General features: G+C 53.5%; 1 protein-coding gene across 2 annotated transcripts; it reads left to right on the top strand.

The window, feature by feature from the left end:
- Positions 1-634: 634 nt before the first annotated feature.
- LOC100448828 (myosin-7) lies at positions 635-23,723 on the top strand. Of its 2 annotated transcripts, XM_024231447.2 has the most exons (40): positions 635-754; positions 2,122-2,177; positions 2,631-2,839; positions 3,143-3,286; positions 3,575-3,731; positions 3,864-3,891; positions 4,508-4,616; positions 4,700-4,792; positions 4,896-4,959; positions 5,378-5,476; positions 5,714-5,817; positions 6,464-6,602; positions 7,025-7,143; positions 7,268-7,417; positions 7,702-7,872; positions 8,482-8,791; positions 9,069-9,136; positions 9,512-9,599; positions 10,281-10,398; positions 10,544-10,667; positions 10,944-11,080; positions 11,338-11,593; positions 12,213-12,455; positions 12,639-12,815; positions 14,112-14,257; positions 15,389-15,479; positions 16,216-16,605; positions 16,838-16,964; positions 17,152-17,270; positions 18,044-18,240; positions 18,764-18,947; positions 19,133-19,298; positions 19,459-19,583; positions 20,142-20,450; positions 20,641-20,844; positions 20,967-21,092; positions 21,205-21,480; positions 22,367-22,462; positions 22,576-22,710; positions 23,592-23,723. In XM_024231447.2, exons 3-40 carry the CDS (start codon positions 2,639-2,641, stop codon positions 23,607-23,609), a joined length of 5,808 nt encoding a protein of 1,935 aa, XP_024087215.1. In that variant the 5' UTR covers positions 635-754; positions 2,122-2,177; positions 2,631-2,638; the 3' UTR covers positions 23,610-23,723. The 2 variants fall into 2 exon arrangements, with proteins under 2 accessions (XP_024087215.1, XP_024087216.1); XM_024231448.2 differs by lacking the exon at positions 635-754 and having other exon boundaries at positions 1,819-2,177.
- The last annotated feature ends 2,189 nt before the right edge of the window (positions 23,724-25,912 follow it).

The following is a 25,912-nucleotide window of genomic DNA, read 5'->3' as shown; positions in this document are numbered from 1 at the left end:
ATCACTAAAGGCCTGTCTGGCTCGGAGGCTTGGTGACCTCAACACATTGCCTGCTGGTCCAAGGAAATCAGTGCCTGAGCCAGAGTCCCCATCTCTAAGCTCCATGGTTATTGTTCTTGCCACCTGGCTAGGAAACGTCCTTCCAGCTGCCCCAGTCTAGCTGCCTCACCCTGGGGCCATGCCCCCAACTCTGTCCTACACTTCTCTGCTGCTGACACTCAGCCCCTTCCCAGCTTCCAGTTGGATACAGGACCTGGGCCAGGAGAGCAGTGAGGACACTGTGGAAATGAGGCCAGGCCAGCAGGGGCCTCGCAGCAGGGGACTGGAGGGGGAGAAGTGTCCAGGGCCAGAAGTGCCCTGTGGGAGAGCCAGGACATTGGCTGCCTGTGGTCTTGGTGGTCGTGGTCAGTTCCCTCTCCTGCCAGCTGTGGAATGTGAGGCTTGGCCTGGGAGATATTTTTGCTGCACTTTGAGCCACCCCGCCCCCTGGAACTCAGACCCTGACACTCCATGCCATAACAATGACGACCACTTCCAATTGTTTCCTAGCTGGAGAGGGGGGAGGGGAGCACAGTTTGGGAAGGGGGGGAGCCTGGGGGAAATGCTTCTAGTGACAACAGCCCTTTCTAAATCCGGCTAGGGACTGGGTGCAGTTGGGGGTGGGGGTGCCCTGCTGCCCCATATATACAGCCCCTGAGACCAGGTCTGGCTCCACAGCTCTGTCCTGCTCTGTGTCTTTCCCTGCTGCTCTCAGGTAGGAGCGGGAGCTGGAGGCTTTACTCTGGGATAACGGGGCTCCAGGCTTAGGAAGGGATTCCTCTAGGAATAGCAAGCTTCATGCAGGACTTCATGCAGAGTACCAGGTCCAGTCACTGGGCACACGTGTGCAGGTCTAAACATGGGCATATGTGCCACAGGAGTTCCTAGGGGAACATACCTGCATCTGAGCATATGGGACCAATATGCATTACAGGGTGTGTGTGTGTGTGTGTGTGTGTGTGTGTGGACAAGCCTGCATAGTCTGAATGTGAGAGAGGGTATGTACTTCACTGACTGATACAGAAATATCAGGTGGGAGATGTGGGTGTATGATCATGTCTGTGAACGAGGAGGTTCCTTTGCAGGGAGGGAGAAAGGATGGTGGAGAAGGATTCTAGGAAGTGTGTATGCCTTCATGTGATTCTGTGAGGCCTGGAATGTGTAGCTACCCCTGTCCATGCATGCAGAGGTTCTTGTCTATGCCTCCACGAGTCATGACTGTTACAGTATGTGTACCGTCTGCAGAAGGAACTCACAGGCACGGGGGTGTAGGATGTTCCAGGTCTTTGTGTACTGAAGAACACGCAGTGATGTGAGTCTACTTAAGCGGCACACATCCTGAAATGTGCACATTTGCTGTTGAGGCATATATGGCACCCTGGGGTTGGGGTGCGGACTGACGTATGGGAAAGAAGCCTGTCTTCATGTGAGAAGCACACCCAAGCAGCAGGCATGAGTGTTCATCAGAGGGCTTGTGGAGGGTGTTTGGATATGTGATGGGTGTGTCTATAAGAGGAAGCCCACAGTGTCTTCTCTCTGAGAATGTCCACAAAGTCTGACAACAAAATGGGGACAGGATGGAAAAGAACTCTCTTCAGAGTCATCAGACTTGCATTCAAGTCTTGGCTCTCCCACTTGTTGTCATGGGCTCTTGGACAAGCAAGCCACTTAACCTCGATGTCCTCATCTGTCAAATGGGGTGAAGACTGAGTAGGAGAATGTGCATTGAAGTGCTTTTAGACTGGCAAGTGCCCAACAACTGTGACCATTAGTTGTCTCTCAGATGGCTGAAAGAAAGGTACCACTAGATGGGTACAGGCAGGGGTGGGACCATCTCGCAGGAGTGAAGAGGATTAGGGTTCAGGGTGGGTTGACACCAGGAAGCTGTTAGAACTAGTTCTTGAGGAAAAAGGAAATAGGGTTTGAAAAACAAGAAGGATGGGACCAGAGAAGCTGACCGCCCTTTCCACCTTGTTTTGGAAGTGGGTGGATGCTGAAGGACAGAGCCAGGGAGAAGCAGGAAGGTGGGACTGGCCAGGTGGGGCACAGCCTGCCCTGATACAGCCTCTTCCCTCTCTCCAGGTTCCCTGCAGGCCTTGGCCCCTTTCCTCATCTGTAGACACACTTGAGTAGCCCAGGTAAGAAAAGCTGAAGCTAGAGCATTGAAAATCTAGTAAGACTGGGCATTAGAGCCCCAAAGCCAGGCTATGGAACTCTAGTTTCTGCAATGTGCTGGAGAGAATATCTTGGCTATCAGGGGCTCCTTACCTGTGACCAGGGGGTCCAGGGACAGATGAGGGTCAGAGATGGAATTAGTTAGATTTCTGCTCCTACAAGGAGCTCAGGATGTTCTTCCTTCCCCTAGGAGAGCCCCAGCTTGAACAATAGTTAGTTGCTCCTTTTACCCTGGCAGGTTTGCTAGGCTGCTCTTCTGGTTAAGGGGTAACCTCAAAGAGGAAGGGACTCACTGGTAACTCCTCTTGACTCTTGAGCATGGTGCTAGGTTTTGGGGCTCCCACTGAAGGGGAGAGCCCAGGGAGGGAAGGGGAGAATGGGCAGATGGGAGGGCAGCCAGCTTCTGCTCACTCCAGGCACAGCCATGGCAGATTCGGAGATGGCAGTCTTTGGGGCTGCCGCCCCCTACCTGCGCAAGTCAGAGAAGGAGCGGCTAGAAGCCCAGACCAGGCCTTTTGACCTCAAGAAGGATGTCTTCGTGCCTGATGACAAACAGGAGTTTGTCAAGGCCAAGATCATGTCTCGAGAGGGTGGCAAAGTCACTGCCGAGACCGAGCATGGCAAGGTGGGTGTGAGGCTGATGTGAGAGTCCACACTGGCCACCTGCACATCTAGGTGGACACAGAGGGGTACACCCATGCCCCATGCCCACCAGACCTGAGGATGGTCCCATTCTCCTTCCCTTTGGGGAAGAATCCAGACCCTCCAAAGAGCCCTCTCCTTCCCAATATCCCTTCTGTCTTCCCTGTGAGATCCTGGTTCCTTCTCTCTTGAGCACTATTGCCCTGTCACTCACCAACTCCTAATCCTCTTGAGGAAGGAGGGAAAGCCCAGGCTGACAGGAGGGCTTGGATGGGGGCTCTTGCAGACAGTGACCGTGAAGGAGGACCAGGTGATGCAGCAGAACCCACCCAAGTTCGACAAAATCGAGGACATGGCCATGCTGACCTTCCTGCACGAGCCCGCGGTGCTCTACAACCTCAAGGAGCGCTACGGCTCCTGGATGATCTACGTGAGTGCTGCACCCGGCCCCACATTGGAATCTCTGTTCCTGCTCCATCCATGTCCACCCCAGGAGCCAAGAGTGTCTTCTGTTTGTGTCTAGGCAGGATTACACTCTAACCTCGTCCCAACATCCTTGGTTCAATTCCAACACTCTGGGGACTGGCGTTACTCAGATTGAGTGCATGCAGAGGTTTTCCTTTCTCTTCTTTCTCTCCTGGGATCTTTCTGTAACTCCCAAAATCACCAGCCCTCCCCCTTCACAACTGGCAAGTCACTGCTCTTTTTCTATCCCCAGACCTACTCGGGCCTCTTCTGTGTCACCGTCAACCCTTACAAGTGGCTGCCGGTGTATACTCCTGAGGTGGTGGCTGCCTACCGGGGCAAGAAGAGGAGCGAGGCCCCACCCCACATCTTCTCCATCTCCGACAACGCCTATCAGTACATGCTGACAGGTGAGAGGCCCCGGAAGGGTCTTCCTGAAGGGAACTGGGAGAGGCCGGGAGGGAGAGGGAGAAGGAAGGGAGAAGCCCCACGAGAGCATCCTGTGCAGCTCCTGACCTTTCCTCCCCACCCTCTCCCCACAGACAGAGAAAACCAGTCCATCCTGATCACGTGAGTGTAGCTGCTACCCTATTCCCTTCCAGAATCTCCCTGATCCCAGCCTCCAGCCCCATCAGGGGTCCCAGGCCCCTAGGCATAGACTCAGCCTCTTTCCCCTCCACCTAGTGCCCATCTCCTTCTCCTCTGACCATTACCCTGACCCCTCTCTTTGCTCTCCCTCTTCCTTTCTGCTTTCCATCCCCTTCATGTTTTTCCTCTCCCACCTCCTTCACCCACTCTCCTCCAACTCATCACGCATTTATCCAGAAGCTCATCATTGCCATGTCTTCACCTCTTCATTTTCTTTCCCTTCAGAAACATTTCCCATTCTTCCAGCCCTACCCACTTTTCCCAAAACAGCCCAGGCCCATCTCCCCCGTTTACTTTGCCCAGCCAAGCACAGGCTCAGCCTGCCCAAACCAGTGCCTTCTGGTGGCATCCTTCCTGGTGCCAGCCCTGACCTCTGTGCCTCAGAAGACAGTTGTGGATTTTGGGTGCAGATAACCTGACAGCTTCTTGCCCAGGGCTCCTACTCTCGGGTAGGCCCAGGCATTCTCTCCTGATTTGAGGCTTGTTGGTCTCCAGTAGTATTGTTCACTGCCCAATAAGCCCCTGACTGTCTTCACAGCGGAGAATCCGGAGCAGGGAAGACGGTCAACACCAAGAGGGTCATCCAGTACTTTGCTGTTATTGCAGCCATTGGGGACCGCAGCAAGAAGGAGCAGAGCCCGGGCAAGGTAGGCCTGCTGCCCTCCAAGGTCCTGCACCACAGAAAGGGAGGGGGAAGAGCTCTCACCTGCCTCCTTCTTGACTTCTGCAGGGCACCCTGGAGGACCAGATCATCCAGGCCAACCCTGCTCTGGAGGCCTTTGGCAATGCCAAGACCGTCCGGAATGACAACTCCTCCCGCTTCGTGAGTGGTCCCTGACCTTGGCCTTGGGACTTGGACTGGTGGAGGGATGGTCTCAGATATGAGCCTTCCCCTGATTCATCACCACTCTTTTCCATCTCTCCAGGGGAAATTCATTCGAATTCATTTTGGGGCAACAGGAAAGTTGGCATCTGCAGACATAGAGACCTGTGAGTGCCGTGAATCTGCTAGGCTCAGCCTAAGCTCACCCTTGCTCTAGACCATCTGGTCTTGACCTCTCTCTCTCTCCCCTCCCTCCCTCTGTTTTTCTCCCCTTTAAGTCTCTGTCTGTAGGTGTCTCTGTCTTCAGGTCTACATATCTGTCTCTCTCTGAGACTTCCTCTGCATCTTTCTCCATTTCTGTCTCTGCATGGCTAGGTGTCTTTCTCTGGGATTTCTCTCTGAGACTATTTCTCTTCTTCTGGGTCTCTGTGTCCATCTCTCTGTGTGATCTCTTTGTGTCTGTCCAACTAGTCTCTCTGGCTCTTCCCTTCCCTCTGCCTTTTGCTTGCTACATTTATCATTAATTTTCCTTGTGCCCAAACCCTAACTTTTCTTTCTCTCCTTCTTCTCCCCACCTGTTCACAGATCTTCTGGAAAAATCCAGAGTTATTTTCCAGCTGAAAGCGGAGAGAGATTATCACATTTTCTACCAAATCCTGTCTAACAAAAAGCCTGAGCTGCTGGGTGAGTCAGAGCCACCAACTGAGACCAACAATCTCCATGGCAACCTGGTCCCCTCTGCTTGTGGCTGGATTCAGCTGGCATGCCCTGGGTTTCATGGCACTGCTGGATTCAATTCAGTGGGATGTGGGGCCAAGCCAAGCCCTGTCCTGTGCTCCTCCTCAGGCCATGTGCTGTGGTGAGCAGCCTCCATGAGAGCCGGGGACTTGTGTCCCACCCTAACCATGTTTTTTCCCCTAGACATGCTGCTGATCACCAACAACCCCTACGATTATGCATTCATCTCCCAAGGAGAGACCACCGTGGCCTCCATTGATGATGCTGAGGAGCTCATGGCCACTGATGTGAGTGTGTGAGGACCCAGCCAGGGCGTGGGAGGATTGGCAGTGAGGGGCAAACAGAGGTTCAAAAGCAGAGCTAAGATGCTGGCCACTGGTTGTTTAAAGTGGTATGGACCTCCTGAGAGCCAGAATGTGCCCTGTGATCAGGGTGTACTGGGGAATGGATGAGGTGAGACAGGACTGGCCAGTATCTGGTGTTCTATCAAACCAGGAAGGGCTGAAAGCCATGAGACAGAGAGGCACACAAGCCAAGAAACAAGCATCACCGAGGGAGCAGGACAAGGAGGGAAGGCCATGCAGATGGTATGGGGCTGGAGGTGCTGTTAGGTGAACAGATGCAGACAGGTATGGAAGGCCAGGCAGGAAGCAAGTGTAGGGCCAGGAAGCATAAATGGGTAACTCAGAAAAGCTGTGGCCACTGACAGTGGGGCTGCGGCCGGCTGACATCTGCTCTGCTCTTGCATCTTACATCCTTTGTTTTGGAGTTCCCTGCATCTTACATCCTTTGTTTTGGAGTTCCCCACTGGGTATGGGAGTCTCAGAACCCACAGGGATTAAGGAGACAAGTTTTCTCTACACCTTACAAGGGATCTCACTTACCCATCATACTTCATTTTCTGGGGTCCGCCAATACGGGGCCTCCCTACAGAACGCCTTTGATGTGCTGGGCTTCACTTCAGAGGAGAAAAACTCCATGTATAAGCTGACAGGCGCCATCATGCACTTTGGAAACATGAAGTTCAAGCTGAAGCAGCGGGAGGAGCAGGCGGAGCCAGACGGCACTGAAGGTGGGAGGCAGGGATTCTTGGGGGCAGCTGTCAAGTCAGGGAGGCCACGTCTGCTCAGCAGTCATCTCTCTCTCTTTTTTTTTTTTTTTTTTTTGAGATGGAGTCTTGCTCTGTTGCCCAGGCTGGAGTGCAGTGGCACGATCTTGGCTCACTGCAACCTCCACATCCTGGGTTCAAGTGATTCTCCTGCCTCAGCCTCCTGAGTAGCTGGAATTACAGGCATGCACCACCATGCCTGGCTAATTTTTGTATTTTTAGTAGAGATGGGGTTTCATCGTGTTGGCCAGGTTGGTCTTAAACTCCTGACCTCAAGTGATCTGCCTGCCTTGGCCTCCCAAAGTGCTGGGATTACAGGCGTGAGCCACCATGCCCGGCCAGAAGTCATCTCTTTACCAACTTTGCTACTTGCCTTTTCCTTCCAGAGGCTGACAAGTCTGCCTACCTCATGGGGCTGAACTCAGCTGACCTGCTCAAGGGGCTGTGCCACCCTCGGGTGAAAGTGGGCAATGAATACGTCACCAAGGGGCAGAATGTCGAGCAGGTGGGTCCATCTTCAGATGATAATGGGTGGGCAGGGTAGGGAGACTGGCATGGTGGGATGAGAGTTTTCAAGTTCACTCTTCCCAAAAACCCTGCTCAATATGGGTCTCTCCTCCACCTTGCAGGTGATATATGCCACTGGGGCACTGGCCAAGGCAGTGTATGAGAGGATGTTCAACTGGATGGTGACGCGCATCAATGCCACCCTGGAGACCAAGCAGCCACGCCAGTACTTCATAGGAGTCCTGGACATCGCTGGCTTCGAGATCTTCGACGTGAGTTGGGACCCCTGGGAGTGGGAGAACAATCACTCGCTCGCTCCCACATTCAACAGCTATTTGCTTAGAGTGAGCTGTGGACCAGACATGGGAAGGCAGTGGGGACTGTGTGGTGACAGAGGCAGTCATTGTCCATGTCTTCAGGGGAAGCCCTCCTTTACTGCCCTGACATGGAGGGGCCCAGCCACGCCCTGCTGGGCTCAGGCACAGTGCACGGGCACAGCCCCAATGGCCACTCACACCCACTTCCTGACTGCTCCCACCCCTCATGCCCCCTGCAGTTCAACAGCTTTGAGCAGCTCTGCATCAACTTCACCAACGAGAAGCTGCAGCAGTTCTTCAACCACCACATGTTCGTGCTGGAGCAGGAGGAGTACAAGAAGGAGGGCATCGAGTGGACATTCATTGACTTCGGCATGGACCTGCAGGCCTGCATTGACCTCATCGAGAAGGTGCCTCTTTGGCCTCACCACCTGAATTCTCCCTGCACACTCAACATGAACACCATAGATGAAATAGCAGCCCCTCTCCCTTCTGGGGAATATAATCTGGACAATAGAAGGGGCTGAAGGATCTGAGCCCTTGGTTCCAGAGCCTATGTTGTGCTGAGCACCCAGGACAGAGTGGCACCAGGGACAGCTGATTTCCCAGGGGCTTCAGAGTGGACACATAGAGGACGGGCACCTGCATGATGACCTCCCACACCTGCATGTTTATTGGGCCTGGTTTATGCATCCAAGAATCAGGAAGCGTGAAGGTGGTGTAGGGGATCATAAGAGTGCACCTGTTTTCAACCTTAGCATCTCAGGCATCTGGGTGGTGGAGTGGTGTGTACAGCATCGATAGAATCCACATTCCCAGACTTTCACAAAGGTCCTTCTGTCATCAGACAAAATCCTCCACCTTGAACTGGTGACAGTCAGTAGATAACTGTACTCAGAGCTGAGCCTACTACCTTAACACCCAACATGGCACCTCCATGAGCAAGTATTGACCATAGATCAGAATCCATGTCCACCTGTGTGAAGGACACTCAGTGATGCTCTCCCCTGCTTCCTCAGCCCATGGGCATCATGTCCATCCTGGAGGAGGAGTGCATGTTCCCCAAGGCCACCGACATGACCTTCAAGGCCAAGTTGTTTGACAACCACCTGGGCAAATCCGCCAACTTCCAGAAGCCACGCAATATCAAGGGGAAGCCCGAAGCCCACTTCTCCCTGATCCACTATGCCGGCATCGTGGACTACAACATCATTGGCTGGCTGCAGAAGAACAAGGATCCTCTCAATGAGACTGTCGTGGGCTTGTATCAGAAGTCTTCCCTCAAGCTGCTCAGCACCCTGTTTGCCAACTATGCTGGGGCTGATGCACGTAAGTAGGGACTGAGGCTCCCGGCACAGACGAGCAGGGATTCTGCCAAGGTTCTGAGCCAGGTCAATTGCTACACCCCACCAATTCAATGTCAGGTTGTACCCCAAGGTTTACAGACTCAGTGGGATGGAACTGGGTGAAGAAACTGAGGCAGCCACATTGAAGGCCCTCACCCAGGGGCCAAATGCCAGCAAGGATGTAAAGAGGGGCTGTGATTCTTTACTCACGCCCTACCTCCCCACACTGATGCTTCTTCTGTTGACTCTCCTTCCTGCAGCTATTGAGAAGGGCAAAGGCAAGGCCAAGAAAGGCTCATCCTTTCAGACTGTGTCAGCTCTGCACAGGGTGAGTGGGACACAGCCCCAGCCAACTTGGCTCCCCATCTGCCCAACCCCACACAGCCCCACCCTTCCCTGCCTTGTTCATCCCCTACTCCTCCCGTTCCCTGTCTCCTTGGTGCATTCATGACCATTTTCACTCTGGCTTCTCTTCCTGTCATCTCCTGGCCTCTTCACTTATTTACTTCCCATCTCGCTTCTCTCCTCTTTCCCTCCTGTCTCCCACCCTCTCTCTTTATCCCTGTCTGCCCCCAGGGCCCCTTCATCTCTGTGACTTCTTGAATTCTCTCCATCTCTCTTTTCCTTCCTTCTTCTCCTCTCTTCTTCCTGCATCTCTTTGTTGCATTTTCTTTACTTTTCTCTACTGCATTTTTGGCCACAGGAAAATCTGAACAAGCTGATGACCAACTTGCGCTCCACCCATCCCCACTTTGTACGTTGCATCATCCCTAATGAGACAAAGTCTCCAGGTGAGGCCACAAACACAGGCCAGCCCACTGCTGGGCATACACGGCCCTGGGAACAGGACCTCCTAGGGCATCTCCCTACCTACCACCACAGTGGTTTCCAAACCACATTCTTCTCCTCCCATCCCCCATGAGGCCTCCCAGGGTACCTCCCTCTCAGCTCTGCCTTGCACTTGCAGTGTGTAACATGGGTGATGTGTAAGGCACTCTGATGGACATTACCTCATCAGTGGCCCTACAACCCCTTGGATAGCTGGTTGCCCAAGATATAATCTTAGTTCAACTTTAAATTTACCTGCAGAACCACTTAATCCCCCAATGAGACATATTCAAATTGTTAATCCATTTTTGGCTGATTAGGCTCAGGGACCTGGGTTCAAGACCTGGCTCTGTTCTTGATCAGCTTAGTGACCTTGGGCCAGTCCCATAACCCCTCTGGGCTTAATTTACTCACCTAGAAAATGGGATATATCTGTTCTGGCTACCACCTATGATAATAGGTGTGAATCATATAAAAAAGGAATGTGAAAGCCTTTTGGTTAAAAATGTGGCTAGAAGAAAATGAAACAAATAATTATTACTGACTTGCTAAGATTACAAGCTAATCATGACAAAGCCAGGATCAGAATCCAGAACTTCAATCCAGTGTTCTCACAGACTCCTCCTACTTCCTTCTTGCCACAGGGGTGATGGACAACCCCCTGGTCATGCACCAGCTGCGCTGCAATGGCGTGCTGGAGGGCATCCGCATCTGCAGGAAGGGCTTCCCCAACCGCATCCTCTACGGGGACTTCCGGCAGAGGTGGGTATGAGGGTGCCCCAGAGCTCATAGAACAGGGGGAGCCAGGCTGCCCTGGTGGGAATGGGATCTGCAGGTGGCCCTGGAATTCTGTGGGCAAAGCAGATCACTGCAGAGCATGGGTGACTCTGGGCGCTTCCCTCCTCAGGTATCGCATCCTGAACCCAGCGGCCATCCCTGAGGGACAGTTCATTGATAGCAGGAAGGGGGCAGAGAAGCTGCTCAGCTCCCTGGACATTGACCACAACCAGTACAAGTTTGGCCACACCAAGGTGAGGAAAGGAGACTAATTAATTAAAGGAAGACATCTCTTGTCCATTGACTCCTCTGATGCTCTTCCTGTTATAATCATCTTAGCAAAATCTCTTACCTGTATGCTACCTCTCCCAGCGGAACATCTAGCACCACTCCCCTCATCCCACCTCCAGCTGCCATTGACCTCCTCCCTGCAATCCTTTTCTAGGCTGTTACCCTTCCTAAGGTAATCCCCACTGCCTCTTTCCCTCGTACCCCTCCCTAGTCATGCCCAACACACACCTTGCCTGCAGGTGTTCTTCAAGGCCGGGCTGCTGGGGCTGCTGGAGGAAATGAGGGACGAGAGGCTGAGCCGCATCATCACACGTATCCAGGCCCAGTCCCGAGGTGTGCTCGCCAGAATGGAGTACAAAAAGCTGCTGGAACGTAGGTGAGAGATCTCAAGAAGAGGTTTCCTGCTTCTCTGAGGCCCAGGCTGGTTCAGGAGCAGTGTCAGGAAAAAGAACTCAGCAGATCTTCAAACAGAGAGACCTGCAGGAGGGGCTCATATGAACACACTGCAGTCACAGGGTCAGAGGCCTCAGGAAGGGTGGGAGGGATGAAGGAAATGGGACATTCCCAAGGTTTCAGGACCTCAGGTAGGAAGGAGGCAGGATGCTCAGCACTCCTTTCAATGGGCCCCTGCAGAGACTCCCTGCTGGTAATCCAGTGGAACATTCGAGCCTTCATGGGGGTCAAGAATTGGCCCTGGATGAAGCTCTACTTCAAGATCAAGCCGCTGCTAAAGAGTGCAGAAAGAGAGAAGGAGATGGCCTCCATGAAGGAGGAGTTCGCACGACTCAAAGAGGCGCTAGAGAAGTCCGAGGCTCGCCGCAAGGAGCTGGAAGAGAAGATGGTGTCCCTGCTGCAGGAGAAGAATGACCTGCAGCTCCAAGTGCAGGCGGTGAGGCTCCTGGGCTACTGTTGGCTCTTCCACCCTGCTCTGCCTTCACTTCCCACAACCCTGCACCTCCCTGCACAGGGGCTCACTGTCTTGTTCCTTCAGTCAGAGGACTCTGGGATAAACACTTCTAAAGACCTCCAAAGAGGTCCCTCAGGAGGAGGAAAGGGCAGAGGGAAAAGAGCTGACTTTTAAAAGCACAGGCTTTCTACTTGGGTTCAACCAAGATCCACAGCTTAATTATCTTGTGACCTTGGGCAGACCATGCATCATCTTTGAGCCTCAATTTCCTCTAGACAGGGAATAAAGCTGTCCATTTCATTGAGCCATGATACATAAGTGCTTGGCATCAGCAAATGCAGTTCCCGCCCTTCGATGGAGGAGACCAGAGGAAGAGGTTCAGATGAAGACTTCTGTTTCCTTTCCTGTCTGCTCCCCTCCCGAATGTTCCCAAGTTACACGATCCTGAAACTCTTCCCCTCCCCATACTTCTGAAGCTCTTGCCAACTGGGGATATCCTAGAGTTCCCCTCCTATTTGAGGCATGTGCCTCTCCTTCCCTCTACCTGCAAGAATGAGGACCTTGCCCCCTGAACAGCCTCCCCTCTGTTCCTCACCTTCAGGAACAAGACAACCTGGCAGATGCTGAGGAGCGCTGTGATCAGCTGATCAAAAACAAGATTCAGCTGGAGGCTAAGGTGAAGGAGATGAATGAGAGGCTGGAGGATGAGGAGGAGATGAATGCTGAGCTCACTGCCAAGAAGCGCAAGCTGGAAGATGAGTGCTCAGAGCTCAAAAGGGACATCGATGATCTGGAGCTGACACTGGCCAAAGTGGAGAAGGAGAAACACGCAACAGAGAACAAGGTAAAGGCAGCTTCCTTTGGCTCCAGCCTGGGTCTCGTCAGGACTCCCAAACCATACTGACCTTGACCCAGGCTAGCCACTCGGCATCCAGAGAGCAGCATGGACCTTGACATGGAGCTCCCCACAGATGGCACCAAGCTGGTGACCTTTGACCCTAAAGGAGATGGGATTCTTGGTCGGCAGGTGAAAAACCTGACAGAGGAGATGGCTGGGCTGGATGAGATCATCGCCAAGCTGACCAAGGAGAAGAAAGCTCTGCAAGAGGCCCACCAGCAGGCCCTGGATGACCTTCAGGCCGAGGAGGACAAGGTCAACACCCTGACTAAGGCCAAAGTCAAGCTGGAGCAGCAAGTGGATGATGTGAGTAGATTCAGAGTTGTGGGGCCTAGATATGCCATGTCTATCTGTGCCCAGAGCTCTGTGTGTGTGTGTGTGTGTGTGTGTGTGTGTGTATGTGTGTGTTTAGAGGGGGGTGGGGTTAGAGGATGTTAACTTTCCTGATATCTTTCTAGAAGGCAGCTGGGGAACAAAAAGTCAGAGGTGGTGATCAATTCTGAATTATGTATCTAATCTCACTGGTATGATCAATAATAGAGATGAGTTTTCTTATTTAATTTACGTTCAATCCCACATATCTCTGCCTTTGACACAAGATTTAGAGTGTCATCTCATAATAACATGATAAATTTCTTTGGAAATTTTGTGAAGCTCCCCAAGTAGAATTTTTGAAATTCCAATATTTAGGCAGAATCTGATCATTGTTCCCTCTGATGCACATATGTCTGTTGACTCACTTATCACTCTGTATTTTAATTATTTAAGCTTCTATCTCAGCCATAAGACTACAAGCTTCCTTTAGATAGGAACTTAGATCTATTCAATTTGGGGACTGCAGTGCTTAGCACAGAGCCTGATGCCCGGTAGGTGTTTATAGGATGCTGAAAGAATGAACACAGCAGCTGGCCACGGTGGCTCACGCCTGTAATCCCAGCACTTTGGGAGGCCAAGGCGGGTGGATCACGAGGTCAAGAGATCGAGACCATCCTGGCCAATATGGTGAAACCCCGTCTCTACTAAAAATACAAAAATTAGCTGGATGTGGTGGCGTGCGCCTGTAGTCCCAGCTACTCAGGAGGCTGAGGCAGAATAATCCCTCGAACCAGGGAGGTGGAGGTTGCAGTGAGCCAAGATCGCGCCACTGCACTCCAGCCTGGTGACAGAGTGAGACTCCATTAAAAAAAAAAAAAAGAAAGAAGGAAGGAAGGAGAGAAAGAGAGAAAGAAAGAAAGAGAAAGAAAGAAAGAAAGAAAGAAAGAAAGAAAGAAAGAAAGAAAGAAAGAAAGAAAGAAAGAAAGAAAGAAAGAAAGAAAGAAAAGAAAGAAAAGAAAGAAAGAAAGGAAGAAAGAAAGAAAGAAAGAAAGAATATGGCTTTGGGGTTTCATCCCACAATCATTCATTCCTTTATCTATCAAATATTGATTGAGCATCCCCTATATCTAGGCAATTTCACAGTCCCCTAATAACATTTGGCCCACTCTGGGGAAGGTTTCCCAAGTCCTGAACACAAAGACTTACCAAGTCCTGGGGTAACTGAACAACAAAATCACCAAGTCAGGATGCTTTGCCTCACTGGCCCTGGCTCCTTCTCTCCACCAGCTGGAGGGATCCCTGGAGCAAGAGAAGAAGGTGCGCATGGACCTGGAGCGAGCGAAGCGGAAGCTGGAGGGTGACCTGAAGCTGACCCAGGAGAGCATCATGGACCTGGAGAATGACAAGCAGCAGCTGGATGAGCGGCTGAAAAAGTACTGTGTCCCCTCCCTGCTGCCCCTCCTCCTCCCCAGCCCATAACAGTACAAGCAGACCCAAGACAGCCATCCTCTGAGGCAACAACCTCATGCAGCCTCCACAAGTGGAGGCGCAAACCATGGGAAAAGGCCTCCCACACAAGGGCTTTCCTCCCCTAGTCCCAGATATCAGGGTTAGTTAGATGGTCCACCCTGGCAAAAAGTCTACTGTATCCCTTGAGTCCTTTCTTCTTGTTAGGCACTCAGTGGGAATGAAAATAACAGCCTTCCCCCTTTATACACATCTCTCTTTGGAGACCAGTTCCTTGACATGGAGGAAGGCTCCACATGAGAGCCTCTTAGGAAAGTCCCTTTGTGGCTTTTCACAGAGAGCCCACAGGGCACCAAGAAATGCCCTCACACTCAAGAAGTCAGGGGATCAGGGCCATTTCTTTGTTTTGCTTAACTTGTGGTTCCAATTCTTGGTGTAAGTTCTTCCAAAATGTATAGACTTTCCAGACTTGGTAAACAGTGAGCTTGCAGAACATATTTTGATAATTGAAGGTCTTATGGTGTTTCAGGCTCAGGACTTTGAAAGGCTTTGAGAATCATCATAATCTACATCCTCATCAACTTTGTGTTTGCACAGGAATCTTCATACCTTCCCAGGCACAGAATGTGTTGAATAAATGAATAAATACACGATCCTATTTGATTCTCAAAACACCTTTTAAGGATGGTATCTTTAATTTCACCTTACCAAAGAGGAAAATAAGTTTCAGAAAGGTTAGCTGAGTTACCCAAAGCAACAGTGACAAAATTAAAGACCATCAGAGTTAAAAAGGACCTTTGAAACAATCTAGTCCAACCCCCTCATTTTACATTATGAGAAAACAAGGACCAAAGATGGGAATGTCCTGCAGAGCCCAGGCCCCATCACCCTGTCTACAGCACTCCTCCCACTACATTCTTGTTGGATTTCAATCTCACCGCAGGTGTTACACTTCCAGAGATCCTATATCACCCCCAGAAGCTGTTTTTCTAATGAAATCCTACTCTTTACCTGTATCATTACCATTTTCAACCACTGGTGGACCCTCCTGAGGCCCCACGAGTCTCCCTTACCTCACCATCCCTCCTTCCCCACAGAAAAGACTTTGAGCTGAATGCTCTCAACGCAAGGATTGAGGATGAACAGGCCCTCGGCAGCCAGCTGCAGAAGAAGCTCAAGGAGCTTCAGGTGAGGTCTGGACACCCACGCGGGATGCTGAGTCCCTGGGCTGGTTCTGTTTCCCCTGCCCCCTCCTCTAGGGTGTCCTGTTCACAGCATTACAGGAACTGATTATGTGTCCATGGAGGCAGACATGCAGCTATCACAGTGTCCCCATGCATACATCCAAAAAGGGCCAGGTGATCCACAGAGACCCTGAAAAGGTCACAGGCCCAGAGGGCAGAATTCCTGGCTTCCTGTCTCAGCTCTGCCTTAGTTGGGTGACCTCCGGGAGCCCACTCCAGATCTCTAGGTCTCCATGCCCTCCCCTGTTACATGGAGGTTTTTAAGAGCCCTTCGACTCTGATGGCATGACTTTCCTTCTTACTCTAGAGCAGAAGCTGTGTCAGGTCTTTAGTTGTCTGGTCAGACAAATATGGCTCTCTCATTTTCAACTTTTCTTATTTTTTTTTATGACTAAACTGCTTAAAATATCCCCAGAACACAGGTCTCTTTGTCCATCTTTAAAAGCAAGTTTCAACCACTTTCCTTCCAATAAAGAGCATGTAGACTGTCAGGCCCTCGCCTAAAGGAAGGCTAACTCGGCTCTTCAAACCATTTTCCCCAAATCCTTTAATTCCCACCTCTCCACTGGAAGAGCTAAACTGACTTGCTGTTCCAGAGAAGCCGAGAGCCTTTTAGAACCGGGGGGGATTCCAGTGGAGGAGTCCAGGCGGTGGGTCTGAGCCCTTTGTGTCTGACCCAGGCGCGCATCGAGGAGCTGGAGGAGGAGCTGGAGGCCGAGCGCACCGCCAGGGCTAAGGTGGAGAAGCTGCGCTCAGACCTGTCCCGGGAGCTGGAGGAGATCAGCGAGCGGCTGGAAGAGGCCGGCGGAGCCACGTCCGTGCAGATCGAGATGAACAAGAAGCGCGAGGCCGAGTTCCAGAAGATGCGGCGGGACCTGGAGGAGGCCACGCTGCAGCACGAGGCCACTGCCGCGGCCCTGCGCAAGAAGCACGCCGACAGCGTGGCCGAGCTGGGCGAGCAGATCGACAACCTGCAGCGGGTGAAGCAGAAGCTGGAGAAGGAGAAGAGCGAGTTCAAGCTGGAGCTGGACGACGTCACCTCCAACATGGAGCAGATCATCAAGGCCAAGGCAGGCTCTGCTCGGCCTCCCCTCCTCCAACTTCCTCCTCCCACCTCCCCTTTCTGTCCATGTCGTCTCTCTTCCTTTATGGTTCATTTTCCCACTTCCCTTCCTCTGCCTGGTTCTCAGATCCCCTCCTTCTTTTCACACCTTCCCTCTTCCTCCTTTAGTCGCACCTCTTACACCCCCTTCATTCCCCCCGCCCCCAACATCCATCATATAACTCTCCTTCCCTTCTCAGGCTAACCTGGAGAAGATGTGCCGGACCTTGGAAGACCAGATGAATGAGCACCGGAGCAAGGCGGAGGAGACCCAGCGTTCTGTCAACGACCTCACCAGCCAGCGGGCCAAGTTGCAAACCGAGAATGGTGAGCCTAGAGAAGGGGCTCCATGGATCCCACCACAGTCTCCCCAACCTCCTGAGCCACTCCAGCCTCGTGCACACGCCAATACACATACACACAGACACAGAGTTTCTCCAGAAAATGGGGCCTGAGGGCTAGGGGAGGAGGTGGGGATAGAGAGGAGTGCTGATCTAGAATGGTGCTTCCCCAGGTGAGCTATCCCGGCAGCTGGATGAGAAGGAGGCACTGATCTCCCAGCTGACCCGAGGCAAGCTCACCTACACCCAGCAGCTGGAGGACCTCAAGAGGCAGCTGGAGGAGGAGGTTAAGGTAAAGGCTAGACTCGGGCCACCTGGCCCAAGCAAGGAGCACACTGACTAGCCTTGCATCAACATCACTTCCCTTCCCAGCAATAAGGCTGGCTGTGGACCAATAGTTCTCCAAGAATTCTAAAAAGAAATCATAGCCCAAACCCTGCCACATACCATCTACTCCCCAGGCTGAGGCCCTCTGCTTCTGCTGCATCCCTGGGCGGGAGGCAGGGTGTGGGAAGGAGGAGAGGAAATGAACTAGGGAAGCACGAGATGGCCTTGCCTAGGCACAGCTAGGGGATGTAGGGACTGTACAAATGGGTCCTGGGATTCGCAGGGCCACCTGAAAACTGGAGAAAGAAATTAAACTGGAGCCTATTCCTAGCACTTTGCTGGGCTCATGAAAAAGGAGAAAGAACATGATTTTTTAAAAAACTCCAGGGTTCAATACTAACCTGCCTCTTATAGCTCAGTGATCTTAGGTTAGGGAAGTCCCCTAACCTTTCTGAGCCTGTTTCCCTCTCCCCAACTAGGTAAAATGGCGGTGATGATGACCATGTCTGGTGTGGGGAGGAGCTCAGGGCCAATGGCCACGAAGCTTTTCTTAAATAGTTCACTGCTGTATTGGCATTCTTTGTTATCAGCAAACAGTAAACCATGACAGGTCCACTGGGGGTTTGGACATAGATGAGGCCAAGGGATGATGTTGAGATTGGGGTGAGGAGAAGGGCAAGGGTGGGGTTGCTTTATGGAGAAAGCTGAGCCCACCTCCTGGTGCCCACCCCTCCCCAGGCGAAGAACGCCCTGGCCCACGCACTGCAGTCGGCCCGGCATGACTGCGACCTGCTGCGGGAGCAGTACGAGGAGGAGACGGAGGCCAAGGCCGAGCTGCAGCGTGTCCTGTCCAAGGCCAACTCGGAGGTGGCCCAGTGGAGGACCAAGTATGAGACGGACGCCATTCAGCGGACTGAGGAGCTCGAGGAAGCCAAGTGAGTTCTGAGCAGCCTGACTTCTGGCTGAGGCCCCTTTGCAGGCACGACTCAGTCCAGCCCCAGCCTCAGCAGATCCCACACAGGCGATGCTTAGCTAGTGTTTGACAACACAAGAGGACTCTGCCCCGGCCCCACCTCCTTCTCCTCTCAGGGAAGCTTTTTGCTCGAATTATGTTTCTGATCCGAATATAAGACGAACAAAAGGTTTGTCTGAGGGCAGAGTGCTTCCGTCTGGGGCAGGGCACTGTGGCAGGGAAAGGCAGTGGAGAGGGCTGCAGAAGCCCATACCTCCTCAATGTCCATAGCCCAGAGGTTGGGCCAGGGTCAGAGGGTGCCTGGGTCTCCACCCCCTGCTGGGACCCTCTGCCTGCTGTTCTTAGCCCCTGGGAGCTGTCCTCAGGCTTCTCCAGCTACACTTCTGAGGTTTCAAGGATTGTCTTCTAGAAGGTTCATGTTGTTTCCTCTTGTCCCTATCCACACCCTCCATCCTCCCCACCCTCTGCTACCCTCCCCTGGGCAGGAAGAAGCTGGCCCAGCGGCTGCAGGAAGCCGAGGAGGCCGTGGAGGCTGTTAATGCCAAGTGCTCCTCGCTGGAGAAGACCAAGCACCGGCTACAGAATGAGATCGAGGACCTGATGGTGGACGTAGAGCGCTCCAATGCTGCTGCTGCAGCCCTGGACAAGAAGCAGAGGAATTTTGACAAGGTGGGCCATGGGTGGGGGCCGCAGCCAGCATGCAGGGCAAGGGGGCATGAGGGCTTCAGTGCGAGGCCAGAGCTGTCCTCCTTGGAGGTGGGGGAGGAGGGCTGAGCCCAGGCAGGTCCTGAGACAGACCCTGGACATGGGGCTGAGGCTGGGGGTGCTGCACAGTGAGCCTTGTCCCCGGGCAGATCCTGGCCGAGTGGAAGCAGAAGTATGAGGAGTCGCAGTCGGAGCTGGAGTCCTCACAGAAGGAGGCTCGCTCCCTCAGCACAGAGCTCTTCAAACTCAAGAACGCCTATGAGGAGTCCCTGGAACATCTGGAGACCTTCAAGCGGGAGAACAAAAACCTTCAGGGTGTGCTAGGGGCCCAAGAGGCTGGGGAGGGGCTGCACTGTCTGTGTTCCCATATGGTGCCACCCAGGGGCTCCAAGAGGGGTCTGGCCAAAGAGGCATGTCCCTCCAACTCCACTGGACCTCAGCAGCCCTCAACCAAGTTACCATGTTCCCCACACAGAGGAGATCTCCGACTTGACTGAGCAGTTGGGTTCCACTGGAAAGACTATCCATGAGCTGGAGAAGGTCCGAAAGCAGCTGGAGGCTGAGAAGATGGAGCTGCAGTCAGCCCTGGAGGAGGCCGAGGTGTGTGTGTGTGTGCGGGGCATGGGGTGCAGGGAGCTGAGCTCCAGGCTTTTGGTCCCTGTTCTCATCCCTCGCTTTGTCTGTTTTGTTCACTGTCCCATCCCCAGAGCCTAGGACAGAGCCTGGCACATAGTAGGCACTCAATGAAGATATGTGGAGTGAATGAATGAGCAGTTCCTGAACTGTCTTCATATAAAACATTTTACCCATTGCATCTTAGCTGAGTTTCTCGTTTCCACGCACCTCCCGTTTCCCACCTCTGCCTGCCTCTGTTTTCTTTTATACTCTATACCTGATTGCCTCTGTTTCCTTGGCAACACCTTTCTCTTCATTTTCCTCCTTGTCTTCATAGCTAGCTCTCCCCTGTGAAGGCCTGAATCACTTTTTCTTAGGCTTATTTTTATTTTCTCTTAGATTCTCTTTTCCTCCACCTTCTGCTTCTTTGACTGAACCACTTACACCACTCTTGAACTCACTTTGCATCCATGATTAGTGAACAGACCCCCACCCTGCCCTGTGCCCTGACTGCCTGCATCCCCTCCCCCAACCCCTTCCCAGGCCTCCCTGGAGCACGAGGAGGGCAAGATCCTCCGGGCCCAGCTGGAGTTCAACCAGATCAAGGCAGAGATCGAGCGGAAGCTGGCAGAGAAGGACGAGGAGATGGAACAGGCCAAGCGCAACCACCTGCGGGTGGTGGACTCGCTGCAGACCTCCCTGGATGCAGAGACACGCAGCCGCAACGAGGCCCTGAGGGTGAAGAAGAAGATGGAAGGAGACCTCAATGAGATGGAGATCCAGCTCAGCCACGCCAACCGCATGGCCGCCGAGGCCCAGAAGCAAGTCAAGAGCCTCCAGAGCTTGTTGAAGGTACACGGGGGTGGGAGGTCCCCTCACCCAGAGGGGACTGGCCTCCACGTGGCCTGGCGAAGCAGTGGTGTCTCGAGACAGGCACCAGATTCCTCCTGCCCCTAGGTTACTGCAGAGACCTCTGACAGGTGCCCTCAGTGAAGGGAACCGAGGCTGGCTCCCTGCTCATGCCCACTCTCCTGGTCCTCAGGACACCCAGATTCAGCTGGACGATGCGGTCCGTGCCAACGACGACCTGAAGGAGAACATCGCCATCGTGGAGCGGCGCAACAACCTGCTGCAGGCTGAGCTGGAGGAGCTGCGTGCCGTGGTGGAGCAGACAGAGCGGTCTCGGAAGCTGGCGGAGCAGGAGCTGATTGAGACTAGTGAGCGGGTGCAGCTGCTGCATTCCCAGGTGAGCGGCTCCCCTGCTCATTCCTGAAGGGAGCACAGGCTGGGGCTCAGCAAGCAAGGCTTGAGAGCTATGCATAGATGCTCAATGCTTTTCCTGCTCTGCCCAACCCTCCCCCAACCCAGAACACCAGCCTCATCAACCAGAAGAAGAAGATGGACGCTGACCTGTCCCAGCTTCAGACTGAAGTGGAGGAGGCAGTGCAGGAGTGCAGGAACGCTGAGGAGAAGGCCAAGAAGGCCATCACGGATGTGAGTCCCCCTCCATCCACCCACCCGATCCAGACCAGTGTCTCTCCATGGGCTGGGCAGTGAGTGTGTGAGGACTTGACCAGACCATGTGCCACCTCTCTCCTGCACACAGGCCGCCATGATGGCAGAGGAGCTGAAGAAGGAGCAGGACACCAGTGCCCACCTGGAGCGCATGAAGAAGAACATGGAGCAGACCATTAAGGACCTGCAGCACCGGCTGGACGAGGCCGAGCAGATCGCCCTCAAGGGTGGCAAGAAACAGCTGCAGAAGCTGGAAGCGCGGGTGCGGGAGCTGGAGAATGAGCTGGAGGCGGAGCAGAAGCGCAACGCAGAGTCGGTGAAGGGCATGAGGAAGAGCGAGCGGCGCATCAAGGAGCTCACCTACCAGGTGCGGCGGGCGGTGACACCAGGCAGAGCCCTGGCACCATGGCCACAGTGACAACCAGCTGAGGAGAATGAAGAGTTTGCTCTTAGCCTCTTCCAGGGCGAGGATGGGAATGCAGCCCCCGTTTCACTTTGCCTACCTCTGCCCCACCTTGAGTGTCCCCTAGCTCAGAGGTCAGTCTCTGAGCCTCCTGGCCTGGGAGCTCCATCTCAACACCCACTCTTAGCCCATCGCCAAGGGACACACACAGAATTCCAGACAAAGCTCACCCAGCACAGCTCACCAGAAAGCAAATATGTAGCCAGGGTCACCCCCAAAAGACACCAAAAACACACCCATCCCATTCAAACAAGCATAAAAACTTTTCCATTGCCCAGGGCAGTGTGGACTCTAGCTTTCTGAGGTGTTTTCTAGAATCAGACTCTGAATTAGAATTTGTTTCTTTTCCAATCCAGGATGTCACTATCCCTCTAAGCACACTTTGTCCTTAACCTAGATTAAGTAAGTGTCATCTGCATTGCAGCCCAGGAAATTCCATCACACTCATAGCCCCAAAGTCACTCCCAGCATGTGCTGAGGTCCAGAGCAGGGGACTTTATCCTCCATGGGGTCCCCGGACCCTGGAAAACCTGCTCCCTGGAGCACCGCACACACACAATTTTGTGCATAATTTCAGGAGTCTCACTAGTTCTTTGGACTCTTTCCTGGTATAGATCATTTAAAATATTTACATATATTTGGTAAGAAATTATAAGGAGAATTCAAGTGTATAGTGAGGATCAGCAAGTAGAATTGGGTCAGGATATCAGATGAAGCAGGGCAGGGCAGAGGGGATGCTACTTTCTATGACTATGCCATCTTCACCCCCTGCCTACCCTCTGGCCCCCAGACGGAGGAGGACAGGAAAAACCTGCTGCGGCTGCAGGACCTGGTAGACAAGCTGCAGCTAAAGGTCAAGGCCTACAAGCGCCAGGCCGAGGAGGCGGTGAGTGACCCTGCTGGGGACTAGGCCCAGGGGAGGCATAGGAGAGCTCGTCCCCCAAGCCAGGAGTCTGAGAACCCAGGCCCCCTCTCACCTCATGCTCCCACCTCCCGCAGGAGGAGCAAGCCAACACCAACCTGTCCAAGTTCCGCAAGGTGCAGCACGAGCTGGATGAGGCAGAGGAGCGGGCAGACATCGCCGAGTCCCAGGTCAACAAGCTGCGGGCCAAGAGCCGTGACATTGGCACCAAGGTGGGTCCCTCCTCTGGGCTTTGCTAGTCACCCCTACAGCAGGCATACCCAGAGAGAGCACCCTCAAACCCGGAATGCTTCCTTTTCATTTATTCCACACAATTGAACCACATAGCCCCAGAGGCCAAGGTAATTCAGTTCTGTGTGATTTCTAGGATTCTTCCAGCTCTAACTATTTTTTTTTTTGGAGACGGTGTCTCACTCTGCTGCCCAGGCTGGAGTGCAGTGGCACAATCTCAGCTCACTGCAACCTCCGCCTCCCGAGTTCTCCTGCCTCAGCCTCCCAAGTAGCTGGGATTATAGGCATGTGCTACCAAGTCTAGCTAATTTTTGTATCTTAGTAGAGATGTGGTTTCACCATGTTGGCCAGGCTGGTCTTGAACTCCTGACTTTGTGATCCACCCACCTCAGCCTCCCAAAGTACGGGATTACAGGCGTGAGCCACCACTCCCAGCTCAGCTCTAAGGTTCAGTGGTGCTGGGAATTTCAGCCTTAGGGAGGTGTGCCACCCTAGAAGACCCTAATTTATATACAACCAGTATATCCCAGTTTCCCCCAACTGCTAGTTTCCAGTTCCCTTCCACCTAATTTTGTCCTGCAATCTTGTAACTCAAACCTAAAATGGACATCCCAGAGAACCTGGGCCTGGCTTTGTTCTCGCCCAGGCAACTTCCCTCTGGCCAACCCCAGAACCCTACCCTCTAGAACTTGCCCCCTGCACGTCGATCCCTGGAAACACATCTGCTGCTGCCACAGCGGCTTCCACCTGCCCACACAGCAGGCCCCCCACCATCAGACCCCTCTCACCTTTGTTCCCGTGCCCTGTCCCTGCCCAATACCATCTCTCCAAGGACTGATTGGACTTTGTTTCCTTTCAAAAGGGCTTGAATGAGGAGTAGCTTTGCCACATCTTGATCTGCTCGGCCCTGGAGGTGCCAGCAAAGCCCCATGCTGGAGCCTGTGTAACAGCTCCTTGGGAGGAAGCAGAATAAAGCAATTTTCCTCGAAGCTGAGATCCTGACTCCAGACTCTTCTTCACTGCCCTGAGGACCCGGGGGTGGGGTCTGGACTACGGGAGGTGGAAATGCAGGGGAGAGGGGGCAAATTCAAAGGCCTGGCCTAGGAGGCCTTCCTGGAGCAGCACTGAAACCCCCTTTCACTTCCCCCAAACCAGCCAAATGCAGCAGAGGCGATACCTCTCCTCCCAGCCTTCTCCCCGGTCCAGTCGGGATTTAAAGGAGATTTAGGGAGACCCCTAAAGTTCACCTAGAGCACCCTGAGCCCATCTACTGTGGACCTGCACCCCAGCTTCCGTCAACCCTGCCCCACCCACCACCATGGATACCGCCAAGGGCTGGGCAAAGGGCGGTGGTTCGGGGTGTGGGTGCTGGCCAGTGCCCTTTCTGAGCCCGAAGAAGTGTGAACCACTGGGCCAGGTGAGGCAATGGCTGCGTAAGTGCCAGTCCCAGGCTAGTCTCTGAGAGTACACAAGGACTCACAGCTGTAGCCTGCATCCCCTTCTAAATAGAGCCACCACCCTCTCCAGCCACCGCCAGAAGCCAGCATATCCCCTCCCCACCACAGGTGGGAGAAACACACCTTCAGCCCACCTGCCGTCCTCCTCAGCTCCTCCTGGTGCCGAGCCCCCTTGGCCCAGGGTGCTCCCTTCTTCCCATTCATTTCTTCCCATCGTAATTCCTATTACCAAGCCCTTTGTCCTCTGAGCTTGTGGGAAGATGGGGTTCTCCTGGCCCATTTATGGCAAGCCATCTTGAGGGGAGGCAGACAGATGAGGGGCTGGGGAAGGTTATGTGTGAACAGGACTCTGGGGAGAGGGAGGGAAGGGATGGCTCCCCAGAGGGCCGGGAGGTGGAGGAAGGAGTAAGTCTTCTCCAACTAAACAAGTTCAGCCCCTTTGGAGTTCCTGCCACAGCTGGGTTGCTTAGGTGGGCCTGGGACTGTGGGCCACAGAGGGCAAGGGCTTGGGAGGCATTGGGGCTGTCAGCCCCACTGGGAACCTGGGAAGCAGTGGTTCAGCCCTGGACTGGACCTCCTCCAACCCACCAACACACCCACTCAGAGCCCACTCCTGCTCTGTACCCAGCTCTGAGCTCTGAGCTCTGACTGCGGCAGCCAGAGCAAGGGCCCTAAGCCGGAGAAGGAGAAACCAGTACTGGACAATAGCAGGTGACAGCAGAGGAGAAAAAGGGGGTAGGGAGGGGACAAGGAAAGACCTGAGGGAGTGGCAGTGGACAAAGAGATTGAGCAACCACAGGACAAGGTAACCAGAGGAAACAGAGACAAGGAAAAAAGATGCAGGAAGTGAGGAGGCCCCAGAAAGATCCGCAGGCGCCGCCATCTTTCTCCTCGTAGCCACCTCCATTCTCCTTCCCTAGGCCAAACCAGACAGAGCACCCTCAAACCACGGATGCTTCCTTTTCATTTATCCGGCTCAATTGAACCACACAGCCCCAGAGGCCAAGGTAATTCAGTTCTCTGTGATTTCTAGGATTCTTTCAGCATTTTTTTTTTTTTTTTGGTGACGGAGTCTCACTCTGCTGCCCAAGCTGGAGTGCAGTGGCACCACCTCGGCTTGGGCCGAGATCCCTAGGGCCATTCCTCTGGCTAGGAACAGACTTGGACAGCAATGAAGAGATAACTAGAAACAAAGGAGCGGACCCTTGAAAAGGGAGCTATGCAGAGAGACCCAGGGCACCTAAGCAACCAGAGCAAGAGAGACCGCAAGAGATACAGATCCTATGAGAATGGCCAGGGGCTGGATGCAGACAGCAGGGTTGAGAGAGGACTGAGAGCCAAGCCAGGGAGAAGGAGGGGTGCTGAGGGGGATGGGGAGAGAGGAAAAGAGAGGGAGCCTTGGAGGAAGAAGCTTGAAGAGCTGCGGGTGGTGATCCCGAGTGAAGGAAAGAATCCTGGGTCACTTGCAAACGCAAGGAGAGTCAGGAAGGTGCAAGGAGATTGGAGAGAAGGAGGAGGAAGAGCCTGGAGCAAGATGTGGAGGCCCAGGGCGAGAGAAGAGGCCAGCTCAGAGAGGGCAGAGCCTCATGTTAGACCCTGAGACGGGTGGAGACGTGGGCCAGGGAGAATCGGAGGCAGGCCCCACTCTGCGATGGGGAAGCAGGCAGAAGGAATGAAGGTGAGACATAGAGACAGATGCAACGGGGAGCCAGGCAGAAGAGAGGCA

This window comes from Pongo abelii, chromosome 15 (assembly GCF_028885655.2).
Source record: "Pongo abelii isolate AG06213 chromosome 15, NHGRI_mPonAbe1-v2.0_pri, whole genome shotgun sequence".
Taxonomy (NCBI): Eukaryota; Metazoa; Chordata; class Mammalia; order Primates; family Hominidae; genus Pongo; species Pongo abelii.
The sequence above is the reverse complement of the archived record's forward strand: the minus strand, read 5'-3'. Positions and strand labels throughout refer to the sequence as shown.